Source organism: Artibeus jamaicensis, unplaced genomic scaffold (genome assembly GCF_021234435.1).
Source record: "Artibeus jamaicensis isolate MK-2021 breed Jamaican fruit bat unplaced genomic scaffold, CSHL_Jam_final contig_548, whole genome shotgun sequence".
Lineage (NCBI taxonomy): Eukaryota > Metazoa > Chordata > Mammalia > Chiroptera > Phyllostomidae > Artibeus > Artibeus jamaicensis.
In genome coordinates this window covers 10039401-10052381 of record NW_026521883.1, presented here as the reverse complement: position 1 = coordinate 10052381, position 12981 = coordinate 10039401, and the positions used below count along the sequence as shown (strand labels likewise).

Here is a 12981-nt window from a genome sequence, read left to right as displayed (position 1 = left end):
CAAATCAGATACTGTTATGTCATTCCTAATCACTAAACCAACTTACCCTTTCATTAGTCTGCATCATATCATTTGCTGCAGTTTTGAAGTTCAATATATGTTAGTTAAATAATGAAATTCTGATTTAGAAGGAATACGTCACCTCTCATTTAACATTTTAAGAGTTATCTTTATTGACACTTAAAGTTTGAAAAGGAATAAAGAATAATATCAAAATAGCAATATTTATGAGAGTCTGGGGCATGCTTTATGTTTATACGGTTGTTACCATTGCGTCCTGGCTGTTTCTTTTTTTACCCTCCATCACAACTCCCAATTCCTGGCTTCACACATTCACGTTTCTGGCCTAGCTGGCCCTGTAAATGTCTGAACTGGCAACTTTGTTAAGGTAAAGGAATCATTCTTCATAGATGGAATTTCTCCCATTAAAGGGAGGTACTTTGAGAGGGCATAGTCCAAGGATGTTCCTATTTTGCTGCTTTGATTAATTACTTCTTTTTTGGCTTTTTTACATAGATTTTTTTCACGTATATACATAGTCTACAGATTTTGTGTCATAACAGAATATTAAATAATAAGTAACTGATGTAAAGAAAACTAAATAATCCAGTATGAAGGAACACTACAGTAAGAAACAAAAAAAAGTAACCATCTAGTTAAGATGCTTTACCTTATGTGCATCGATCAGAACAATACCTCCTTTCTCAAGTGGCTCCTTTGTTCCCAATAACAATTTTCCATCAAAATATCCCACTGCAAATGGTCTGTCTTCACTGAACCAAGCAATGCAAGTTACAGACACTAACATGATAAGAACAAAATAAAAATAAAAAAGAAAGAAAATAAAAGAGACTTATTTGACATTGTCTAAAAAGACAAAAACTTTGCAACAAATATATGCTACTGCAATCAATGCAAGTAAGTTTCCAGACAGCTCTGTAATGAATTTAGACAAAATGTAGGCCTATAGTAGGGATTCCATGTAACTCACTTTAAAAGTGTTATTTATAAGTGACAAGGACTACCTCATTTTAAAAATACATATTTAAAAAAATTTTCAATTACAGTTTAGTTCAATATTTTGTATTAGTTTTGAGTGTATGAAATACCTCATTTTTAATCTTTCATTATTTTCAGGTAGTTAGTGAAAAAACAAAATTAAATTCCCTTGCTGATTTTAACTGATTGTACAAGGTTCTTTCCTTTTAGACTAGAATCTACAAAGAAACTGAAAAGTAAAATAATCCAAGTCACAGAAAGAAAATTACTGGTCCATTCTTTTGTTTAATATTCTCTTCTCAGTATGCTTCCATATTCTACCAAGCAGATTCTATTCTAACAATATATTTGCTTTTCAGTATACATAATACTGGATGGTACAAAAAAAGTATTTGTGAAAGTAGAATGGGGACATTGGAACTGAGTTGATGGGAGAAACACTTTTTACTGCATATATTTTTAAATTTTACAGAATTTGGACCTTACTGAATATATCACTTATTAAAAATTTGGAACCCCCACCCCCAAAATCTTCTATTCTGTTAACAGAGTACCATTTAAGCTAGGGCTGTGAACTTTGAAATACCCCACTCCCCCAATAACAAAAACTATCCAGTAATATGCCCATGTATCCAAATGGAAGAAGCGAGAAAATAAATGACAAGCAACTTGCTACCATCTCTTGTCAGACTAGTAACTTCACTCCTCCTCTGTCCCCTATTTCCTCAGTTTCCCTCATTTCTTAACACTTTAATCTCTACTAATGATTACTTTTTTTTCTCTTGGGCATTTCTAACTTTCAGTGGAGACTCAGAGCCTGCGTGTTTAGATACTTACAACACAAAAGATGAGTGACTAATACAATATTATTATATTATCTTTTGACAGAGACACAAGCCTGCCATGGGTGTTCAAATACATACAGAAAGGGTGAATGACTAATGTAATTACTATTATTTTCTCTTGGCAGAAACCCCTAGTGTGGGTTGGGAGAGAAGTATCTTTCAACTTAGTAACTAATTAAAATGAAACACAAATCAGACAATTTAGAAAACAAAGCCAAAAGTATTTTTAAAAGCAAGTGTCAAAACAACAAAGTCTGTTTTGATTGGGGCGGATCACTTTCTCAACCAGACCCAAATCTAGTCACTTACCATCCTTTCGATAGCAATGCTCCAATTCTCGACGGTGCATGGTGGACACATCAACAACTTCAATTAGTCCTAGAGATCCATCCATCCGTCCCACCAACAATAATTCTGGAGACTCTCCTGACCAGGCTACAGCTGGACCCTCCTCTGGCCAAGCCAGGGAAGATACCCAATGAGGCTGAATATCTATTAATCCTTTTCCTCCTAAGAGAAAGAAAAGGTTAACTGGTTGTCACTTAGTTCTTAAAAACAACAAGAAAAAAATACTACTTATTTCTAATATAACTCAAAGTAGCTCCCACTTTCTAACTAGTCTACTAATGAATATGACTGTAAGGCAGGACCCTTCATTTATATACTAACTAGATTAAGAAATTAATAGGCTTTTCTGGAACTATGAATGGGACAAAATGGTAGCTTTACAGAAAAAAGATAAAGGAAAAATAGTGAACAAATGTTAATCACTTAAGTGCTTTCCTAATAATTACTGAAAACCAAATTAACATAAGAAATTTACCTACAGTCAAGGCTAGCTACTATTTCAAATATGTGAAATACAGCAGCCATCCTCAAACTCAGTATTTTGTTCATGTGTAAAAATGAACAAAATACTGATAAGCCCAAGATTACATTAATGATTTTTACTTTCTAGGGAGGTATTATTAAAAATTGATAAGAGTCTATACCTGTGAAACAGACATAATCAACAGAAATATTTCAAGTGATTTAAAAAGAATACACAGCTAACAATTCAGTGACTGCTACTTCCCCTTGAATCCTACTGTGAATATTTAGTACATGAAAAAAATTTTGAGTTTACAGCTATTGAGTCAGTTGAAACTACAAGAAAGGGAAGTCAGGAATTGAGCACTTCCTCTTTAATTGAAACCACAGTATGCACAGATTTTCACAACTGACAAACAAACTGTGAGTTTCAAGGTGAAGGGAAGCCATTGCTTGGACTCAAAAGGTACTCGAAAGTACTTCCAGTATTTACATATCTCTTACCGTTAACTTGCCAGATATTCACTGTCTTTTCCAAAGCTCCAGCTAAGTATTTCCCACTGATACTCCAGGACACAGGTAAGAAACTTGGATCACTGGGTGATCCCAGGCTTTCCTCAACATCCCCTTCCCTAGAACATAATAGGTGTGTATGAAACTTTAATCCCCACGATCCAAAAGTAAACTAAACCCAAACCTTACAGTAAGGGTTTCATGTGGACCTCAGAACATAAAATAGCAGCTCTTACATTTTGAAAGCTAGGATAGCAGATTAGACAATCTCATATTCACCAGTGTTAATCATAATGTGAAAAACAGAATTATAAAGGAGTGATGCTTAGATCATACATCATTTAATACAGTATATAATTTGTCAATAAAGACTGATTCTATCTAGGTTGTACAATGGTTATTATTCAGAACACATTGATTATTGTTTGCCTGATCTCCACATAAGTTTTCAGAAAAGAAATACCTACTGCTAGCTACATTCTACTATAGAATAAATATCATTATTCTAATTCCTAAATAATCATTAAAGAATGATGAAAAATTAGCCTGTTTTGTAGAACTGCACATTTATTTGCCAGATAGTTGACTTTAATTCTGAGAACATCCAGATATTGTTAATAATTTTACTTGCTGAATAACTATTCTGAATATTTCAAAACAAACTGGGGATATAGTAAGACTATTCTAAAAACACCTGCAGTCCTGCCTGGTGTGGCTCAGTGGACTAAGTGTGGGCTGCAAACCAAAGGTCACCTGTCAGGGCACATGCCTGGGTTGCGGGCCAGGTGCCCAGTGAAGGCCACGTGATAGGCAATCACACATTGATGTTTCTCTCCCTCTTTTTCTCCTTCCTTCCCCTCTCTCTAAAAATAAATAAATCTTAAGAAAAATAAACTGCAAAAAATTTCAGTGGTGATCTGATTATATGAATACAACCAAAATAAAGCGTATTTAGAATTCTCTTATTTTAAATGTTACACACAAGATAACATTAGCTAGCACTCACAATCTGTTGAACACGCAGGTCTGCTGCAGTGAATACTGCTTCTTGGTAACATTCCACACCCGGATGGTGCCATCATTGCCACTTGTGGCCAAGAGTCCTTTTTTATTACACCAAACACAAGTCATTACCTAGAAAAGTTGAAAATGTCCAACAATATTTAAGCAAGTTTTGGCTTGAGTGATTCTGTCATTTAAAAATATTCTATCAAATTAAAAATAATCTTCCATAAAATTGTCAAAGTATCTATGTTTTAATGCAATATGCATTGTTTCATTCTTTTCTAATTGGTTTGTAAATACAAACTTACTTGATGCACAACTTTAAAGTACTATGCCCAAACTCATTTGGGTTATCTAAGACTTGCTGACATCTTTACAACTATTTATTTAATTTACTGAGTTGGCCAAAAAGTCCATTCAATTTTTTTCCATAAAATAAAACATATTTTTCATTTTCATCTATAACTTTATTGACTTGGATGTTTTGAGCATGTCAGCTATCTCCGGCATGGTATAACATTGATTGCTCTCAATGTCTCATTTCGATGGCCATCAACTTCAACTGGTCTACTGGATAGTGGTGTATTGTCCAGCAAGAAATCTCCAGCACAAAACTTTGCAAACCACTTTTGACATGTTCGATCAGTCACAGCACCTTCTCCATACACTGTACAAATCTTTTTTTGTGTTTTAGTTGTATTTTTACCATTCTTGAAATAATAAAGTATAATATGCCAAAAATGTTGCACGTTTTCTTCTGTCTTCAATATTACAAGGGCTACACAAAAACTCACCAATTTTGATAAGTATTCTTAAATGCACGCTGATATGACAGTTGTCACAACACAATCTAACAAAATGGTTTCAAATGAAGTTAAAGACAACTAAGCACTACGAGAGCCAACTTATGGAAAAAAACAAACATTTTGTCCAACCCAGTAAAAATACACTTATTTAATTCAATAAACTATAAATACTTCAACATATTTATATGTTTTATAAAGTAACACAGACTAAGAAGTGATTTTAAAATTAGTGAATAGAGGCCAGTCTTCATGTCCTAAACTGCCCTTGTCACTGCTCATGGCCCCAGTGGGTTACATTAAAAGAGCGAGGCCAAATTTCTTTTCCTCTTAGTGTATAAGCCTTCATCTTTTGTGAGCCTAATCCTTTGGTCTTCTCTTCTTTCCCACCATCTGATTTTCCTATTTGTATACTATTATGTCAACCTAAAATAAGAAGAAGCTGGTAAGTAACAGATAAATATTGATAACTTAGTGTGTGTGTGTGTGTGTGTGTGTGTGTGTGTGTGTGTGTCAGGGAAAGAGAAAGAGGAAGAGAGACAAAGGAGAGGAAGGAGGTGGAGAGAGGAAAGGTCGATCTAAACTTTTAGCTCTTTAAGGGAAAGCAGAAACTATTTTATCTTACATAAGGTGATCAGCACACTTGGGACTCAAAATACGTACTCTGTTCTGATGCGCCTCCAACTTGATAAAGGAACACTTTCTGAGATCTCCTCCCATATCAGCAAGTGTTTGTGGAGTAGTTTGGTTGTCACGGTCGTGTGCGGCCAGAGTGCGTACGAGCTGCTGAGCAGCCCATTGCCTATGCTGTGAGGACAGCCTGGAGGACAGGCAGCAAGCTGCCAGGGCATTAGCTAGCTCCAGAGGGCCTACAGCGGAAGGATCATAGGAAGGATGGACATACAATTGAGCAGTTAAACCTGCTTAAACAAAACAATGAAATGATGCCCAGGTGAGAGCTGGTGGTGGTGAACAAACAAAAATGGGTTAACCCATATATTTCAAGAATTAGCACTTTTGCAAGCAATCATTTCACTAACATACGCATACAAGATATAAACCATTTATCTCATCAAATTATATAATAAATCTGAGTAATTACAAACATACATTTATATTCATCAATCAACAGTCCTTGCTCTAAGGAAACATTGACTGAAAATGCAGCAGAAATATTTGTAAGGCCAGGGCAAAGGCAGCATGTCCTAAAGAATAAGAATTTGGCCTTTGCTGTTCAAAAGTGGTCTATTAAGACCAGTATTAAGCTAGTCAAGGGCTTAGAGCCAATAGATCAAAAGGCCCATCTCACTTGGCCACAAGGTTCTGACAAAGAGAAGGGTAGATAGTAGTGATTCTTAAGACAGAGAAAAACAGCACTACCTTTACTGACATTTTATTAAGAAAACCTACCAGCATTATTGTCTATGGCAGCAATTTTCAACTGTTGTGCTGTAGCAGTGTGCTGCAAGATTTTTAAAACATGCAATTCCTGACTGTTTAGTCAGGGGCACTGCCTTCTTTTTCCTTAGACTGTCAAATGAAAAGAATGACAAGAGTCAACACAATAGCTGTCTGGTATGGAAGAATCAGAATCATACCTATCTTTTTGTCAGATTAGACAAAATTATATGTCCCGGGTGTGCCACAAAATTTTAGTAATTAGTGTATGTGTGTCATGAGATGAAAAAGGCTGCAAAGGACTGATCTATGGTTACTCGAGCAATAATCTAATAAAATAATCTGATCAAACCAAGACTAATTTGGTACATTTTCTAATACTTCTTTTCATGCACCATGAAAAAGTATCTACATACTCCTTTTATGATCTAAATTAAGAAGTATACATAAGGTTATATAATTCATCACAGAACAATGCAAAAACACATTTTTAAAAACATGAATCAAACTGACTAGAAGACTGTACAAATTGATTAGAAGACTATATAAATTAAATTGTATGAAGCTTACCTTTCTTTTCAACTTCTGACTTATCATAGTTAGGTCTCAGTTTGGCCCCTTTGTCTGCTAGTAATGCCACAAGGGCCTGAGTTACAACAAAGTTTGGGGAGGTCACAAGCTTATTCTCTTCAGCAATTCCTCGGAGAAAGCTGGGTAGAAACTTTCGCTGAATTGGATCATCTACTGTAGTTAGATTTACACCTGTTGCAGCAGAAATTAAGTTCTGAAGAGGCAATTAGAACAAAAAAGTTTAATTTTTACACATAATTTTGGAACAAAAAAGACTTCACCTCAAAAGGCTCTTTTAAGAATCAGTTGAAAGTCAGGAATGCAACAAGAAAATCACTGAAAGCTAGCTTACCTGTGTACACAACTGCACCAAGAGTTTTGCAGCACTAGGAGTATTTGATGCCAGACATCCCACTGCTGTGCTCAGATAAGCTAGGCAAGAGATGGGCTTGTTGGCTTTGCTGTGCCCACCTCGTGAGCGTTCTGTGGGGCTTGCCACTGCAGAAGGGCTGGTGGAGAGGCCAGCTCTCCCTGCTGCGGCCAAGCACATTAATCGAACTAGCGTGCGGATATCTGTAAGCCCCAGAGATTCAAGACCAGCAGCAAGGCTACAACTGGAACCACTGACAAGAAAGAAAAACACTTCAGATGTATAAAGAAAACAGTTTTCTTACGAGACCATTTGGAGCCCCCACTGCATCATCCACAGTTCCAAAAACCAAAATTGAAGGCAAGCGGCACTATCAGTAGTCATACATGTCCTAAGAGATGTCCAAAAATATTATGTAAACTGAAAACTGTTATTGAAACTTAAAATACTGACGTATACTTGAATCATAACTGAGTTACTGAGGTATAACGTACAGGAATGTCCGCAAATCATGAATTTTCACAAACTGAACAAACCTATGCAACTGCCTCCCAGATCAAGAAGGAAAACATTGCCAGAACCTCAGAAGCCTGCTTGGGCCCTTCTCAGTTACTAGGCCCTCAAAAGTAACCACTATCCTAACTTATAAGCCACCTGTTTTGGAATTTTGTATCATGAAAATAATAGACTATATTCTTTTGTGTCTGCCTTCTTTGGCTCAACCTTGCTCATACGACTCATTTATATTGTTGCATTACAGCAGTGATTTTCCTTTTCACTGGCATGTAAATGATGTCGACCACCATTCATTTATCCATACTGAGGATAATCAGGTGGTTTCCAGTATGGTGCTATATTACGAATAGTGCTGCTGTGAATGTTCTTGCTTGTATCTTGGGGTGCACATATGTAAGCATTTTTGGTTGGATATATACCCAGAAGTGAATTTCTGGGCCATGGAATATGTTAATATTCACCTTTTGCTGGTACTATCAAACAGTTTTCCAAAGTAGTTGTACCAATTTATTTTCTTATAGTGTATGGACATGGCAAGGGTCTCCATGATGGAATCTGCAGGTTTACTTAGTTACACAGTTGGTTAATTCTGTAGAAAACCACATTTGACCTTTTATTTTCCCTGCACCAAACAGATCAACAGCCTTAGTTTCCCATTTCAGATAATAAAATAAAAATGTCTGCTGTTTACTCAGTTACTATAATGGCATTATTTTCCACCTACAAAGAGCTACATATTAACTGAACGACTGAATAAATGAATAGGAATGATGATTATGTCCAAATTCTGTCCATCGACAATACATATTCCGGTTTCTAAAACAATACCAGGCTCCTGTCTAGTGTGTACTAGAAGCTGGCGGAACATAATCTGACGCAGCCTCGCACCTACCTGACCGACAGAAGAGACAGAGCTCTCATGACCATGGTCCTGGCCAGCAGCACTTGAGCAGCAGCAGTCACTCTCCGCAGAGCCACCACTCGGTCATGAGGGTTCACTAAGGCAGCCGCCTGCTCACCTAACGTGACTCTTCCAGAGGAACTCTTTTCTACAGAGCCGTGGCAACCTGAACAACAAGGTCTGTTAGTGCTCAACATGGTAAGAGAAAATAGCCGGGCTCCTGAAAAATTTTCTCACTCTAGTTAAGTTCTAGGCTACAAGAAAATACAGCAAACCAATGTGTTTTGCTCATCTGAAACTTTGTTATACAGAAAACTTCTTGAGAGAAATAAATATTTCTAAGTCAATAATCCATTACAGAAGAAAGATATCTCTTAAATTCTTTTGGTTTTACTTATTTGGCTCATGTATAACACCTACTGATATTAATAAATATAGAAAAGATGGTTTTAAAAACAAGCTTTTTACACATAAAAAGGTCATCAATACTGCCCCAATTCTTTATTTTGTATTCCCTATTGCAGAAAGTTACCATACTGCCCCCCATCCAAATTAAAAAAAAAAAAAAAAAAAAAGACTGCAAAAATAGTTTTTAGTCAGTTTCAGGATTCCCTTATCACAAAGTTAAAAAAAATCTTACTCATATTTTATAAATTTTAATATTTCACTATTTCAAAAGAACAAGAAAATAAAAACTTAGTATTATATCACAACTTCAAAATGTTAATTAAAACAATTGGCTCAAGATAATGAGGTGGAACAATGATGAATCCTTTTTTTAATTATTATTATTTACCTTTACCTTACTATTTTTATCTAAGAAATAAATTAATATAGACTATGAAATCCATGCCAGTCAGCATTTCTATTTACCTATTTGCATCAGAGTCTCTTCCATACTGTTCGTGGCTGTTACCATTGCTACTGATGCTCCCAATGGATCACTGTCGGGGAACTGAACTGGTTCTGGTACAATACGTCGGTCATTTAAACCAAGTGGTCCAGCGAGTAATTCAAATTCTTCTTCACCTGTTAGCTTTTCATCTTCATCAACATCCAACATGTCCCAGTCTTCTAGAATTTGAATACACAGATGTATGGGATGTGAATATAAACATGACATAACTGTGTTGGCAATGGTTTTATTGTGAGATACGTCTAAGATGCAGATGGACTAAAAGCTTGGTGCCTGTAAGATGAACTACGGCACCATCTCCTGGTGATCCAAGCAAACTGCACTTCTGAGGCACAGAGATACTAGAAGGGAAAGGAGTCAACAGTCGACTCCATTTAAAAAAATAAATGTCCCAGCTTGTTAGAGGTTTCAACTAATAAAAAATATTGTTATTGGGCCAACAAAGAGTTCTTAACCCTGTCCATAATCATTAGGGAATAAGTTCTTTCAAGTAAATGAATGCTCCAGATAAATCAATGCTCACTTCATTTTTTTTACTTTCCTCATTAAGATAGAAATTGAAAATGTATATATACTTTTCCTACTTTGAAAACAAATGTCACACAGAAACATTCTGTGGTAAAGCTAATATTTGAACCTAGGTCCTTTTCTTTTAACTTTTAAAACTAGGGCTGTTGCTATCAAACTACTTTGAGCTTTTCAGGGAAGGTATAAGTTAACATGTACATAAATACAAACACATGAAGGTAAATTTTAGTGATCAGATGTTATTAAGCAGAAGGTATACATAAAAATACATGTAAGATAAAGAAGCTCTCAAAACAACTACCTTCATATACACTGTCCTGCTTGCCAATTAGATCTGGAGCTTGTCCCTTGTACCTGCACCAAACATGAAGAACATTGTGTTTTTATATAAAATAGTTAGTAACCAAAAATGCAAATTAAGTCATTAGAACATTTTAAAAGGTTATTAATGAAGCAACACAAAATTAAAAAGTGTTTCAAATTACAGGCTAATGTAATAGAAACCACTGCTATGTAGGCAGCACACACATACTTACAAGACTATTTTACCAAATTCCTGGGGAGGTTTCTGGGTCACCTACAATTTCTTAAATCAAAACCTACTCCAGAATACCTTAAAGATTTTATAGCTGACAAGGTCAAAACGCTACTCATTTAATCTAAAGAGTCTATTTATTCATGAAGGAAAACATCTTAATTAAGATGTCAGATATGTGGTGAAAACCACCAATGGAAAAAAATTAACCATAAGCTTCCTAAGGGTTAAGGCGAGGATCCCATCCACAACTTAGCAACACGTCAAAGGTTAGCATGAACTCCAGCGAAGGGCCTGGTGACAAACCGCTGTTCCTGGACTACAGGTTCCCAGCTCTGACAGGAGCATGAACTCCTCAACCTCTTCCATCCTTCTTGCCCCCAATTCAGCCATCACAGAACTTTAGGAAAGGTTCAAAAGTAACTCCTAATATGAAAACAGCCACAATTCCCATGTCTTTAATGAGAGAGACTATATACTCCTCATTCACAGGGAGTGAACATTTATGGCTCCTCTGGGTGGCCATAAAATTTCAGTGTACCTTTCAGAACTTGTTGTCTTGGATTTGGTCCTCAGGGCTAAGTACTTTTCCCTGCAGCTGCCACAAAGCAGGTAGTATGGATTTCCACTCCCGCATTCACCGCCGAACCAGCCATCAACATAGGAGCCGTTGCTGCGATAGCCCTGGCGGTTCGCACTGCGCCCACAGCCTGGGTGATTTCTCTTCATGTGCTGATTGAAGCTGACAACACTGCATTCACACAGTTCACACACCACCACTTCTTCCCTGTCTTCAGACTCACAAACATGCTGTACAAATGATTACATATCAAATTATTAATCAATTTAACAGAAAATTTAAGAGGTCAATAGATTGATATTAAATTAACTACTTTGTTTATATACATTGGAATATTTGTAATATGTTCATTAATGCTATGTAACAAATTTTCAAATAAAAATTCATATCACACAATCTGAAAGTATTTTTTGCCACTCCTCTCTCTAATAAGTTATAAAAGTAAATGACTACCCTACTGAAAAGAGACAGTAGGGTAATAAAAATGAAAATCTGCCCCAACTCAAATGATCTTTTAAAAAATCCCTCTATGAAAACTACTTTTCATCTGGTCACATGCATACCTATTTTCTGAATTTCTAATTAGTTATTAGAATTCATTTATCTTATAAAGCTAATATGGTAGATGCTCTTTCCTGTGGGACTTACACCTGTGAACTTTTCAGTTTCACTGCCTCAGAAGTATAACGCTAACTAATGTAAACACAGAAACCCACCATGTACCCTGGCACTGGATAGAGGTATTTACAAGATATAGGTGGCATTGGTTCCTAGAACAAGGCATTAACAGTGATTAAATGGAACCTGAAGGAAAAGAGTATGCATTCAGAGAGCAAGGTGAAAACAGCAGCCACGTTATACACCCAGCAAAGTCGCCTGGGACTTGATGCTTGCTTTGTAATCTATCTTTGATATTAGAATCAAATATTACCATAATACAGCTCTATTCATCTAGTCTGGGGAGAGAAGCAATAAAATCGCACAGAAATAGCAAAAAGAGACTTTTTCTTATTAGTTTGTAGGTATGAAAGTAACCTTAACCATTAGAGCCCCCAACTTTAGGATGAGATGAAAGACTTTAGAGTGTCGCAACTCTAGGCAAGGCTGCCATTGGTAAGCTGTATAAACAAGAGGGCAGGAAAAGAAGTCAGAGCAGCCCCCGCTGCAGTCACACACACCCAGGTAGGCCAATCCAGTACCTCTGGGATCCACATTCCCAGAATATCATTTTCACTGGTCAGGTCTTGTCCAAACATAGCTTCCATCGCTTCATCATCAAGATCAATTTCCAATTCCTCATCTAAATTAAAGTCATACAATGCCCCTGGGTCTTGCTGCAAAGATATTCCTTCTCTCCGACTTTGATTCCTGTGGGCCTGCACAGAGCGGTATAACCCCGCTCAGAACAAAACAAAAAAGGTATTTTATTTGCATGTAAAAAATAATTCTGAATATTTCGCCAATTCTTTACTGTCATGCATGCAGGTGAGTGTCTATCTTAGCTTACTTAGTGGAGACCACACCATAAACATAAAATTTTACCTATCATATCTGTTCCTCTCTGTAAAATGGGGACAATAGCATTCATACCTGACAAGGCTGTTGATAGGCTTAAGTAAGATAATGCATGCAAAATACTTCGTGATGTCTGTTATATGTTAAAAAAAAAAAACCTCAGTGAATTTGGGCTAT

The 12981-nt window shown here is 36.3% G+C and overlaps 1 protein-coding gene across 11 annotated transcripts in view; it reads right to left on the bottom strand.

The window, feature by feature from the left end:
• The window catches only part of HERC1 (HECT and RLD domain containing E3 ubiquitin protein ligase family member 1), a 191398-nt gene that overhangs the window by 28474 nt on the left and 149943 nt on the right, over window positions 1-12981 (bottom strand). For 8 of the 11 annotated variants that reach the window (XM_037155568.2, XM_037155565.2, XM_037155572.2 and 5 more), the window contains 12 exons: window positions 12468-12688; window positions 11251-11519; window positions 10476-10528; window positions 9604-9804; window positions 8722-8896; window positions 7296-7566; window positions 6944-7157; window positions 5639-5895; window positions 4174-4301; window positions 3159-3286; window positions 2154-2354; window positions 671-801 (listed from right to left, as the gene is read on the bottom strand). In XM_037155568.2, coding sequence (XP_037011463.2) covers window positions 671-801; window positions 2154-2354; window positions 3159-3286; window positions 4174-4301; window positions 5639-5895; window positions 6944-7157; window positions 7296-7566; window positions 8722-8896; window positions 9604-9804; window positions 10476-10528; window positions 11251-11519; window positions 12468-12688 — 2249 coding nt within the window. The remainder of the gene's footprint in view (window positions 1-670; window positions 802-2153; window positions 2355-3158; window positions 3287-4173; window positions 4302-5638; window positions 5896-6943; window positions 7158-7295; window positions 7567-8721; window positions 8897-9603; window positions 9805-10475; window positions 10529-11250; window positions 11520-12467; window positions 12689-12981) is intronic. The other 3 variants (XM_037155574.2, XM_037155575.2, XM_037155571.2) reach the window with 2 other exon arrangements.